Below are 14,173 nucleotides of genomic sequence, written 5' to 3'. Positions count from 1 at the left end.
ATGAGTCAAAATTTTCTTTTCAGTAAATATATTTCCAAAGAGGCTATTCACATGACATTTTCGCCAGACTTTGGTATTAACTCAAGAAATCTGGAAACATAAAGAATTCACAACATTAAAGTCCATAAATAAAGTTATGTATAATAAAGTGGAATGACACAGGAAAAAAGTATTGAACACGCTAAGAAATATCAGCTGGGTTAGTAAATTGATGGTCTATAAAAAGGCTTTTCGTTCCCATGGTGTCACACAAGAAACATCTCATGATGGGTAAAAGTAAAGAGCTCTCCCAAGTCCTTCGGAACCTTATTGTTGCAAAACACATTGATGGAATCAGATACAGATGTATTTCAAAACTTCTGAATCCTCCAGTAAGCACCATTGGGGTCATTATCCGCAAGTGGAAGAAACATCACTCCATCATCAACCGGCCACGCACAGGAGCTCCTCGCAATATTTCTGACCAGGGAGTCAGAAGAATAGTCAGAAGAGTAGCCCAAGAGCCAAGGACCACTCGGAAAGAGCTGCAGAAACACTTGGAGGCAGCAGGTGTCATCGTCACAGAGAAAACAATAGGCAATGCACTCCACTGCTCACCCGCAAGACTCCATTACTTAAGAAAAGGCATGTCGAAGCTCGTTTAAAGTTTGCTACAACTCATTTGGACAAGAGAAAATACTGGGAGAGTGTAGTCTGCTCAGACGAGAGCAAAATTTAACTTTTTGTCTGTCATACTACACACCATGTTTGGAGAAGAAATGGCAATGCACGTCACCCTAAAAACACTTGGACAACAATGAAGTTTGGAGGTGGAAGCATCATGGTGTGGGGCTGTTTTTCATTGCATGGTACTGGCAGACTTCATATAACTGAAGGAACGATGAATGGAGCCCTTTACCGGGAGATTCTTGAGAAGAATTTGCTGCCATCCACCAGGATGATGAAGATGAGACATGGGTGGACCTTCCAGCAGGATAACGATCCAAAGCATACAGCAATGGAAACTCTCAATTGGTTCATGTGGGGAAACCCACCATCATCCCAGAGTTGAAGCTGTTCTGTACTGAGGAATGGGCTACAATTCCTCCAAGCCGATGTGCAGGACAGATAAACAGTTACCAGAAATGTTTAGCTGCAGGTATTGCTGCACAACAGGGTCACACCAGATACTGAAAGCAAAGGTTCACATCCTTTTGCCACTCACAGATATGTAATATTCAATCATTTTCTGCAATAAATAAAAGAACAAATATAATATTTTTGTCTCATTTATTTAATTGGGTTCTCTTTATCTGCTTTTAGGACTTATGTGAAAATCTGATGATGTTTTAGGTCATATTTATGCAGAAATTAGAAAATTCCTAAGGGTTCACAAAATTTCAAGCACCACTATATATAATCATGATCTGACAGTTATTTGCATGCACAACCTAATTTAGCCATGAGAATCTACATCTCAATTATGTTTTCTGTTAATTTTATAAAGAAATTGTGAAAGGATAAGCTGACCGAGGTCTCATTTGCTTCACTTATTTACGTTAAGTAAGCGTTCATTACTTTGTCTAGTAAAAAGTTAGTCATAGAGATAAGCAATGTTTTGAAATAGGTATTGAGGGAAACAGACATTCAGTGTAATACATTGTGGTTATATCAAACTAATGCTGGACTAAATTAATGCTGCTTCATTTTCACGCAAGAAAAACTGGCTTAAATTCAAGGTCAGACTCTCACGTAACCAAGACACATCACTCCAACTTAACCCTACATGCATCTGAACAGAGCTTAAATCTGTAGTTATGTCGGAGCTCTGAACACGGATTTGTGCAAATGTGAATAATTAAATCATCATGAGCTTACCTCAAATATGTGCAAGAATCGGACCAAAACTGTGTCACTTTTAGAAATGTTAATTATACTGAAAGGCTCTTGAATTTGCTTCTGATAGTTCATCTTTCTTGTCTAGACATCAGTAGTGAGCAGATGGGTGTACCTGAGTTTATAGGAGGTCTGTTTTGTTCAAGAGTTGCATAGAAGAAGAAATGATTCACAATGTAATTAGAAGCCTGGGATTTATCTTGCTACAAGCAAGTTGGAGGCTCTGTTTTTTTATGACTTTCACTTTCATGAAAGTAGGTAGATGTTTCCAGCTACATGGTTTTAGAGATCAAACAGATCCTGTAGTGTTTTTGGTAGCTTAGGAATTAATGGAACTAAACCTCAGGACAAAATCAATAGTCATTCAAGGGCACATAAAGGTGTGATTTAGGTTTAATGGAGCGCTTTTATATCAAGCTGAGACAGATTAGACACATCATCGGCAAGGCTCCACACTGAGCTGTTAGTACAGGAGTCTATGTCAGACCTATATCACTCATTCATGAGTCTTTTTGAATATTATATTAACAGATTATTAGGAATGCTTCTTGTCCTCTCTTGTCCTGTTGTGGTTTAAAAGGAAGTATATTGTGTGAAAGTGCATGCAGGCACCCAGTCAAGACTATGATAGCATAACTAATACATATGCAAAACTACAAAATGGCAACTCATACATTTTGCTCAAAATACATTTTTTCTGTATATCCTGCTGTTGCATGTGGACTGCTGACCACTATTATTGAACGTTAGTTATGAATTGTGGTTTTTGTATTTTTTTTATATTTATATTGCAGCTGTGTAAGTATGTTTGTAGTATTTTACTTCCTTTCCCATGGAAATAAATTTGATTAAATTAGATATGTGACTCTTTTTACCCCTCATTCATTATTGGGATGAAGTTAATATTTAATATTATGTATTAGTATAGATGTGTGTCAAGACAGCAGGAATAAAGGTCTGGAGTCATAGTTGAGAGAGAAAGAGCTTTTAGTGTCAACGTGGTACCTTTTGATGTACATTTTGATATGAAAATGTGTTTGTGTGTGTGTGTGTGTGTGTGTGTGTGTGTATGTGTGAGTGAGTGAGAGAGAGACTGTGTCAGCTGTTCTGTGCTGGCTGCAGTGTTGCACAAAAAGGAGAGCTTTTTCCTTCTTTTGTTTCTACACATATAGAAGAATATGCATATCTGTATATTCGTTCTTTTATTTGTCTTCAGTAAACACTTTACTTAATGTTTAAAGGGAGAAGCAGAAGTGGTGGAGGCACAAGGTTGTGACCACAAGACTGAATTTTGCTATAAAACCTCATCCTTGATTATTTTTCCTTTAGCTATGTGTGTCTATGCTTGTGTGCATGTGTGTGCGCGCGCGAGTTTAACACTCAATCAAACTACAGGCTGTTAGAATAGACAGGCTAGAAAAGAGTATTTTAATCTGACAGAGAAATGGAAAGCTATCTGTCTGTTTAAGTTAAAGATGTCTCAATAGTCTTCTAAATAAAGTGTCAAAATGACACTGCTAAAACACTGAGTGAGAAGGACAGAACTTTAGATGAACAAAACTAACCATGAGGATTTTCTTTAAGGGTGCTCCTTCTTCTTATACTTCCACATGGGAGTCTATGGCTGTCAACAGAACGCTTTGAGCACTATTTATAAAATTTGGTACAGTGATACAGGACTGTCTCAGCTACCTTCACAGGAACACTGGTGCACAAAACTCACCAATAAGGCAAAGTTGGACATACTTTTACAATAACAACTCTGTAAGCCAATGTAATTGAAACATGATTCCACTTTCCTCTGATTCTTTGTGTCTGCTAATGTTAATTTCCAATGTTAATTTCCATCATTTTGAATTTTCTACCATTTTGACATGTAATAAAAACTTTATTTTCCTACCAATTCTGTCCAATCATCACAAAATTTGAATCCGGCAAAAAACTAATAATAATAATAAAAAAACAGCCTAGTTCTCGGATTTTTTAAGTTTGGTCCATAAATGGCTAAAATTATTTATGGCTAAGTCACCAAAGGCATATCAAATTTCTCACATATATTTAGCAATATATTCTAAAGTTAAGAAACAAGATGTGATTTGTACTTCTCCAACTACTGAAAACAGGAAGGGAGGTGATATCTCAGTAATGGCTTGACAATGTTGCCTTCTTATTTAGCTCCTTAGGAGCAAGCACTGATGGTCCCAATGGCTTCTGGTCTTCCTCCAATCACTAAGGGGTGGGGAGAGAAAGTGCTTGTCCCCCTTAACCGCTGCTTGCAGCTAACATTATTGGTAAGAAGTTCTCAAATCATTGAGCGTAATTTTCTTATCCATCACCAAATTAAAGAGTCACTCATTACAAACCTAGGAAAATATGAGTCATTATATTTGAGCAAGGGTTTGTCTTTATGCTTTTCCTCAATATTTCCATAATGCACATAGGGCTAATGAAAGAACTTAAAGTAAAGTAAAGAGAATAAAAAGCGGCAGGGACCCAAATGGATAGGAATATCTAACAATTTAGACCTTGTGGCTTGTCCCCATGAGGAAGCTGCTTTTTTATTATTTTTTGTTTTTTAAACAAAAATGGCAAATAGTTTTTGAAAATAGTTTCTGTTGAAAGATGCATGATGTGGTACTGGTGGGGAAAAAGGTTTGGCAGGACTGTGATCTGTGAATGATCTGCCATTGGAATCAGATCAGACATTGAAATCGAACTTTTTTTCATTCTCTCTCTCTCTCTCTCTCTCTCTCTCTCACACACACACACACACACACACAAATACTGTTTCATTCAGTTTAGATCAAGGCCTCATTTATCCCCTGACTCGGCTGTTTCAGGTGCTGGTGGATCTATATAGTGTTTAAAGTCCTACAGTTTATGTTATGTTAGTCATGATCTCACACAATTTTTAGTTTTGATTTATTATTTTTTACCCAAATGTCACGATCTCGCCGGCAGATGGCGCCACGGCGAAGACGTGCACAGTCAGCTGGAGAGCGCGCGCATGTGCTTGAAGTGTGCATGGACGCTAAGACTTTGTTTACAACGGACATGTGCACTTATTTTGGTTTTTGTTCTGTCCCCGCCCTGTTCAGTTATTGGCGGAGGTGCGAGGGTGTGCTTTGAAGTGTAACTAGCTGTCAGTGATTAAGGTAATTGTGACTGGTTATTTAAACCTCTCGCATTGCTACGCACGGCGGGCGGTATTAAAGGAAAGATGGAATGAATAATGGTGCCAGGAGGTAATGTTTACATGCTCTGTCTAGTTTCCTGTTCCTAGTTTCATACTCTAGTTAAACGAGTGTTCCATGCTAGAGTTAAACGAGTATTTATGCCAAAGTAAACGATTGTTTAGTGCCATAGTTAAACGAGTGTTTCCTGCCTTAGTTAAACGAGTGTTTCATGCTAGAGTTAAACGAGTGTTTATGTCATAGTTAAACAAGTGTTTCCTGCCATAGTTAAGCGAGTGTTTCCTGCCTTAGTTAAACGTTTGTTTATGCCATAGTTAAACGAGTGTTTATGTCATTGTAACGACACACAGGGCTTTGGAGTCAGGGACTAGGTGCAGGAGCAATGTCTTTATTAACAAACCAAACAAACAGAACACAAGGAACGCAGTCTATACTGAACAGGACAAGCTGGATCAAACATGGGACTATAGTCTAGGCATTACTCGAGAACAGAACATGGTAAAGAGACCGCTAGCATGCTACACGCATTCGCTACTGCATTCAAACACAGAGCTATAACTATACTCGTTAAACATTACTAACGTTAATACTGTGTGAAGTGCGCAGCCACACGAGGGGTTTAAATAACCAACATAATTAGACTAAACATAGACACCTGGCTCAAATCAATATACACCCTCGCACATCAGCCAATGTCTAAACTGGAAGAGAATTAACCTAAACATTACACACAGTTCAGTCATGTGCACAGTCACAAGTTGCGCCGCAGTGTTATCTGCCGGCGGTGGTGTAACAGAACCCCCCTCCAAAGGCACCTCTCCCGGAGCACCAAAAACCCCCTCCAACGGGGGTCCTGGGCCCCTCTGTAAACTGTCTGTTGCCGTGTTGGGAAATAAGGCGGCCTCCGCCGGGTAGCAGACAGGCGGAGCACCACCCCCAGTGGGGCTGGAAGTCTGGGTGGCGTCCCCAGCGGGGCTGGAAGGCTGGGCGGCGTCCCCAGTGGGACTGGAAGGCTGGACAACGCCCCCAGCGGCACTGAAAGGCTGGGCGGCGTCCCCAGCAGCACTGGAAGACTGGGTGGCGTCCCCAGCAGCCCTGAAACACTGTACGACACCCCCAGCAGCACTGGATAGCAGGAGAGCCTCCTCAGCTGGGCTGGAGCTCAGGACAGCTTCCTCGGTTGGGCAGAACAGCAGGACAGCCTCCTCAGCTGGGCTGGACAGTGGAACAGCTTCCTTGGCTGGGCAGGGCAGCAGGACAGCCTCCTCAGCTGGGCTGGACAGCGGGACAGCTTCCTCGGTTGGGCAGGGCAGCAGGACGGCCTCCTCAGCTGGGCTGGACAGCGGGGCAGCTTCCTCGGCTGGGCAGGGCAGCAGGACGGCCTCTTCGGCTGGGCAGGGCAGCGGGATGGCCTCCTCGGCGTACAGGTGCTCCACAGCTGAGACCTCCCTGTAGGCCTCAAGCTGTAGCTCTGAGGTCGCCATATTGACCTCAGGCGGGAGCTCCACAGCTGAGACCTCCCCGTAGGCCTCACACTGCAGCTCTGAGTTCGCCATGTTGACCTCAGGCGGGAGCTCCACTGCTGAGACCTCCCCGTAGGCCTCAGGTTGGAGCTATGCTGTCGCTGTTGCCCCCCCAAAAAAGTTCTGGGCCAGCCTTCAGTTCCGGACTGGGCAGTGTGACTGGATCTTCAGCAGGGCAGCAAGGTGGAGCGTTGTTCCGCTCTATGGGACGGGGGCGAAGTGCTTCCTCCATGTTGCAGAGTAGCTGATCCACTTCATCCTCCCACTGCTTCCACCGCAACTCCTCCTGCTGCCTCCTTAGCGCAGCTTCGTACTCCGCCTGCTGCCTCCTTAACGCAGCTTGGTACTCCTCCTGCTGTTTTTGCTAGGCGCAGTATTCTGTAACGACACACAGGGCTTTTGGAGTCAGGAACTAGGTGCAGGAGTAATGTCTTTATTAACAAACCAAACAAACAGAACACAAGGAACGTGGTCTATACTGAACAGGACTAGCTGGATCAAACATGGGACTATAGTCTAGGCATTACTCGAGAACGAATGCTACATGCATTCGCTACTGCATTCAAACACAGAGCTATAGCTATACTTGTTAAACATTACTAACGTTAATACTGTGCAAAGTGCGCAGCGACACAAGGGGTTTAAATATCCAACATAATTAGACTAAACGTAGACAACTGGCTCAAATCAAGATACACCCTCACACATCAGCCAATGTCTAAACCGGAAGAGAATGAACCTAAACATTACACACAGTTCAGTCACGTGCACAGTCACAAGCTGCGCCGCAGTGCCATCTGCCGGCAGTGGCGTAACAGTCATAGTTAAATGAGTGTTTCCTGCTTTAGTTAAATGAGTGTTTATGCCTTAGTTAAAGGAGTGTTTATGCCATAGTTAAATGAGTGTTTATGGCATAGTTAAACAAGTGTTTCCTGCCATAGTTAAACGAGTGTTTCCTGCCTTAGTTAAACGAGTGTTTATACCATAGTTAAACAAGTGTTTATGCCATAGTTAAACGAATGTTTCCTGCTAGAGTTAAATGAGTGTTTATGCCATAGTTAAACGAGTGTTTCCTGCCATAGTTAAACGAGTGTTTCCTGCCATAATTAAATGAGTGTTTCCTGCCTTAGTTAAACGAGTGTTTATACCATAGTTAAACGAGTGTTTATGCCATAGTTAAACGAGTGTTTCCTGCCTTAGTTAAACGAGTGTTTATGCCTTAGTTAAACGAGTGTTTATGCCATAGTTAAATGAGTGTTTATGGCATAGTTAAACGAGTGTTTCTTGCCATAGTTAAACGAGTGTTTCATGCCAGAATTAAACGAGTAGAGATTACGTGTTTGGGTTCATATTTCTTGTTTCAACTGTAAGGTTATGTCTAGACCTCGTTTCCCGCCTCCTCGTCCATTGACTTAAGTGTAAATAAAGGCTTTACTCTTGCGCTTACTTCCTGTCCAAGTTGTATTTCGTAACACCCAATGACTGTTCTTTAAAAAAAAAAAAGGAATTCAGATGTATCTTGAAAATAATGATTAAAGCAGCTGATAACACTCATGCATAAGATTTTTTTTTAAATATGAGTGTATATAAAATATTAAATCTACTCTTTAATACCATCTTTATTATTGTTAGTTATTGTAGACTTGAGGAAAAAGCTGGAAAAGGGCTGGAAAAGGCTTTGAGTCAGTACGATAGCCTATGGGCAGTTATTGAATCCTGCCAATATCAAATAGATAATTTGTACATTGTGGGCCCTTAAATTTGCGTGGGTGCAGTGCAGTGTGTGGAGTTTGGTTTGGAACATTCTGATACAGAGACCCAGAGACATTCACTAGAGGTCTGACTCATTCAGACTGGAGCAGTGAGCTCTGAACACAACACCATCTCTCATCAGCACAGCAGCTTCTACTAGATCTGATTCCTTCTGCTGATAGCTTCTGCTTTCTCTATTGATAGTTATACGAGCCATCTGTCTCTTCACTGACTCCAGCTGATCTGCTCTGCTTCACTTTCTGCAAGATACAATCGAGCGTGTATGTGGAAAGGATACTCAAACAAAAGCAGCTTTAATGCTTAACCTCTTGGTTTACATTTCAGAGGAAGAATCTGTTTTTCAGGTCTATTTCCAAATGAAAATTTTCTTAAATTATAAAACATAATTGATACCTCACATCTGTCATTAAAAAAATCCAGTATCTCAAAATATTAGAATAAAGAATTGATCATACAGAAATGTCAACCTGAGAAGAGCTCTACTGAGCTAATAAACCCAAAACACCTGCAAAGGTTTCTTGAGCCTGTAATCTCTCAGTCTGGTTCAGTATATACAACCACAAGCATGGGGAAGATGAAAGTAAATTTTGCATTTCATTTGGAAATCAAGGTCCCAGAGTCTGAAGGAAGAGTGGACAGGCACAAAATCGTAGTTGCTTGAAGTCCAATGTGAAGTTTCCACAGTCACTGATGATTTGAGGTGCCATTTCATCTGCTGGTGTTGGTCCACTGTGTTTTCTCAAATCGAGAGTCAATGCAGTGTCTACCAGGAGATTTTAGAGCACTTCATACTTCCATCTGCTGACAAGCTTTATGGAGATGCTGATTTCCTTTTCCAGCAGGACTTGGCACCTGCCCACAGTGCCAAAGCTACTAGTAACTGGTTTGCTGACCGTGGTATTACTGTGCTTGATTCGCCAACCAACTCTCCTGACCTGGACCCCATAGAGAATCTATGAGACACCAGACCCAACAATACAGATGAGCTGAAGGCCGCTATCAAAGCAACCTGTGCTTCCATAACACCTCAGCAGTGCCACAGGCTGATTGCTTCCATGCCACGCCACATTGATGCAGTAATTTGTGCAAAAGGAGCCGTGGCCAAGTATTGAGTGCATAAATTAACATACTTTTCAGAAGGTCAAAGTTATTATAAATTCTTTATTCTAATATTTTAAGATACTGGATTTTTGATTTCCCTGAGCTGAAAGCTGTAATCATCAAGATTAAAACAAAAAAGGCTTGAAATATTTCACTTTATGTGTAATGAATCTAGAATATATGAAAGTTCCACTTTTTGAATTAAATTACAGAAAAACATTAACTTTTCCATGATATTCAAACTTTTTTAGATGCACCTGTGCTGCTGTATAAAGTTGGTTGTGTGACATTTTCTGCTGTTCCAGCTTTTACTCATGCATTAGTGCTGACCGAGAGAGAGAGATGCCTTGTTTGTGTCTGAGTGTGTTATGAACTTTACCTGGATTGTTCCAGCAAAACTAAAGAGCTCAAAAATAGGTGCTAAGTGTGAATCAAACAGGTGCATACTTATGAGGAAGGTTTTTTTTTAATGTCCTTCACTTTACATTTACTGTTTTTTGTCGTTTTGACAAAACCTTGTTCTTTGTCTTATTAAAGAGATTTTATAGCATGTCCCAATTCACTCTGGGTCTCCACCATTATTTCTATTTGTCATTTCTCTTTCAGCTATGAATTTTCTCATCATTTTATATCACCTACTTTAAATCTATGTAAGGTTAGTGCAGGTTTTGTGTTTATGTAGATGCAAACTGTAACTGTAATTTTTTAAAAATGATTTTATGTTAGGGCTTCACTCCTTAATGATGAGTTCATATGAATATATTATGACTTTTAATTAGAAAACTAGCCAACTGTGATCATGTGGAAATTCGTAGTGCAGAAGGTCTCTTTAATATTAACGAGTCCTGGATAATCTATGGCTTAGGGTTTTTTTTTAACAAAAAAGAGAATAAGTTATGAAATCTTAATCATTTATTTAAGAAAATTAGATCTGCTTAATAGTCACTGAACTTTAATCATGTGTATTTGAATGAGGTCATTATACTGTATAGTTATTTTGTTGTTGTTGTTTTTTACAGCATTTTGGTAGACTCCCTTATCCAGACTCATATTTATCTCATTTATGCAACTGAGCAGTTGGACGGTAAGGGCCTTGCTCAAGAGTCCAGCAGTGGCAGCTTGGCGGTGCTGGAACTTGAACTCACGACCTTCCGATCAGAAGTCCAGCGTCTCAACCATTAGTTAAGGACACTAGTGTCCCCCTTAAAACATATATATTTTTTTTTAGTATTGCTGTTCCTTCTCACTATAAACCCTTTTAACCCTCAACCCCGCCCCATGGTTTGAACATCAGGTGACAGGACTGGAACGTGTGGCTCTTATCGCAAATTACAGGAAAGACTTGTCATTTCTTCCTTTCTTTTTTTTTTTTTAATATTCTGTTTATATTTGTGCTGGTTTGCTTTGTTCTGTGAGATGCCTAGACATTTTGCAGTAGTGCTTAGCCTACTGAGTCATACTGATAAATAGCTGATTAATCTTAGAAAAATATTGTTTGTTTATGATTCAGCAGAAACCTGTTATCTCTCCTGGGCTGCCGCTTGTTTGAAGTTGACTTCTGTGTAATTTATCATCATTACACATGATAATACCTCAGGCTGTTTTGCTTTCTGCTGAGAAGAATGATCTGAATAATTTCATCTAAAATTATTCTGCATAGCACAAAGAACCCTGAGACAATACGTCAAGTTTAACACCAATACATTTGTATTACATCTGTATAATCAATACATGTGATTCCTTAACTAGAATGGGTTAATTCATGGAAGGTAAAATGTATGTTCGTAAATTTCACTGATGATTAGGTAATTTCTGCAGGTTTTACACCTCAAATCCATTGTATTTTACTGAATAATTCATATAATTTTCTGAATAATATGCTTTAACTTGAATAGCATGCATAGCCTGTGAGTATAAAGGGTAAGCTAATGTTTTATTCATATGAATATGAAACAAACGCAACAAAAAAATCTAGTACTCAGAAGAGAAAAATATACTGCAGTCGTGTCAGGGGTATGTGGGTGTGACATTAAGCATTCACCCAATGAGTTGGTCCAGTCTAGATGAAGCAAGACATGTAATTTAATATGGTTCTGCCTTCTTAGAGCATATTTTTTCTGTATTTATTCATATGTCAATGGTGGCACTATTCCACATTAGACCCATTCCATGAGTCTAGTATTTAATTAGTGTTTAATACCAGTTGAGAAAAAAAAAACACTCGTGATCAAATTAGTAACTTCTGCTTGTGCCTTTAATATTCCGAACCCAGACTACAACCTCATAGGCCTTGAATTAACCCGTTAAACTCCCAGGAACTAGATCCCAAACTTGCATTCCTCACACTTGTAATATAGAACATATAGTACTACATTATCTACATTTTACTGCAGTTACTAAATAATTACTGGAAGATATTAATTAAATGTGCTTTAAAATGAATAACTGAATAATAGGATACAAATAAGAGCTTATTAAGGCAGAGAAAAGGAATGTTCTTTAATGGCAGAGTCATGCACCTGACCTCAACCCAATTTACTTATTTATTTATTTATTTATTTATTTATTTATTCTTTATTTAACCAGGAAGATCCCATTGAGATATCACAATCTCTTCTTCAAGGGAGACCTGGTCAAGACGGCAGCACAGAAAACAATACCCATAGAAAACAATTAATAAGAGTAAAATCAATAAAAGAACTTACAGGACTCCTTTAACACTTTGAAAAAAGCTGTTTAAAAGTACTCAGAGGTGGCAATATCTCTCGTTTAACTACATTTTGCAGATAGCTCCAGGCCCAGGGAGCATAAAAAGAAAAAGCATGTTTGCCAAATTCTGAGTACACATTTTAACCAAATGTGTTAAAATTGAGCTGCTTTTCACTTACTGAAGACAAAACTGAAGGCAGAAAAACCCACAAACAAGCAGTAACTGAAGACGAACGAAATAAAGGCCTGGTAAAGCATGTCAAGAGAGGGAACTCAGCATTTGGTGATGTTCTTGGGTTCCACATTTCAAGTAGTAATTAACTACAAAGGATTTGTATCCAAGTATTAAAAATAATTCTTATATTTTGGGGGCCACGCACCAAAGGTGTGTAGGCACCCTATTGTTATTATAATTATGTTATTTTGTCCAATTACTTTTGCGCTTCAATCACATCTTGATTGCTTCATTTGAGATCCACTGTGGTGGCATACAGAGGCAAAAGTACGAAAATGATGTCACTGTCCTAATACTTATGGGACCTGACTGTAAGTGTCTAGTATATTGGCACTATATTGCTGCATCTTAGTAGTTATATCATACACTTTCTGTCAAACTGTCAATCAAAGTAGTGTGTTTTATAATTTATGGCCCCTCTCTTTCCCTGACTGACAGGTCTGTAGGTACCCTTTAATTTATGACAGGTCTGGGGGGTAACCCTATCCACTGTATCAGTGGGTCAATCTGGCTAATTTGTGTCTGGTAGTGGTGGAGAGGGGTGTGAGGGGGGAATAGTCCCCCTCCCGACAAAAGGTGTTTATGTTAATGAGTTTGGTTTTTTGGTTTGGGTGAAATACGTCTGAAAAGAAATAATGTTTTAATATGGGCATGTGTTTGTGTTACTGTGTGGGGTTATTTCGTTTGTGTAAACACATTGTTAGAAAAGCATTATGATTGAAATGTGTACATATATGAGTAGAATATTTGTTTTGTGAAATAAATGAAAACAAATGTTGATTACGTTTAGGGAGGCTGGTCTGCCTTTGAATAAAAAAATTTAGGAGGTAAAGCGTTTTTAAAAAAAGAATCTGTTTAAAAGAATCGCGTGAATTACATACCTTCTAAAACATAAACCTTTAGGAACTAAGAAGATTAAAAGAGTTGTTTAAAAAGAAATCCGTATTACATGTCTTCCAAAAAAAAAACAAAAAAAAACACATAAAACCTTTAAGAGGTAAAAATGTTTAAAAGAGTTGTTTAAAAAGAATAGCGCGTATTACATGACTTCTAAACAAAGATGTTAAAGTGCTGGCTAAAAGAATCTCCGTAATGTTTTAAACTAGGAGATAAGTTGTTTTTTTTCCAGAGGTGCATTCCATTCGCTGTGTTAAGCGTTAATGAAAGTTAAACCGAACCCACCTCACTCTCTCGCTAAACCCCGCCCACACATAAGTGTTTTCAGAAACACCTCTCTCTCTCTCTCTCTCTCTCTCTAAACACGCTCATACAAGTGTTTTCATCGTAGACAGTACGTTCTGTCAAGCTGTCAATCGTACAGGTAGAAGTAGTAGGGCTAATTTATGGTTTGTGTTTTTCCTGACCGACAGTTCTGTAGGTACACCTAATTTATGACCAGGGGTGGTGGGGGTGGTGGGGGTAACCCTATTCACTGTATCAGTGGGTCATTTTGGCACCTGTATGTCTGGGTTGTGTCCTTCCTTTCCTGGGGGTGTGTGTTTTGTGTATTGTGGGGGATCTCCCCCAACAAATGTTTTTATGTTAATGACACTGTTGTGAAACGTGTTTCTCCCTGAATTAATCACACACAATGTACTTATGTATACCTTTTTGTGGTATAAGAGAATGTTTCTTTCTGAAATTCCTTTTGTGGTATTGTTTTATTTGGAAGCTTAAGGATGGTTTAGGTGAAATATGTCTGAAAAGAACATCAATGTTTAATATGGGCATGTGTTTTTGTTACTGTGTGGGTTATTTCGTTT

At 39.4% G+C, this 14,173-nt stretch overlaps 1 protein-coding gene across 6 annotated transcripts in view; it reads left to right on the top strand.

The window, feature by feature from the left end:
- LOC128620985 (sterile alpha motif domain-containing protein 5-like) overlaps window positions 1–14,173 on the top strand; it is a 304,140-nt gene that overhangs the window by 75,693 nt on the left and 214,274 nt on the right. The window contains exon 2 of one of the 6 annotated variants that reach the window (XM_053646421.1): window positions 10,486–12,807. The exons of the other annotated variants lie outside the window; for them this stretch is intronic. Within the exon in view, the coding sequence (XP_053502396.1) occupies window positions 10,486–10,539 (54 nt within the window). The 3' untranslated portion in view covers window positions 10,540–12,807. Of the gene's footprint in view, window positions 1–10,485; window positions 12,808–14,173 lie in introns of those variants that run through there. 6 annotated transcript variants of the gene reach the window in all.

Source organism: Ictalurus furcatus, chromosome 2, assembly GCF_023375685.1.
Source record: "Ictalurus furcatus strain D&B chromosome 2, Billie_1.0, whole genome shotgun sequence".
Lineage (NCBI taxonomy): Eukaryota > Metazoa > Chordata > Actinopteri > Siluriformes > Ictaluridae > Ictalurus > Ictalurus furcatus.
Note: the sequence above shows the minus strand (reverse complement) of the source record. Positions and strands in the feature narration are given on the sequence as shown.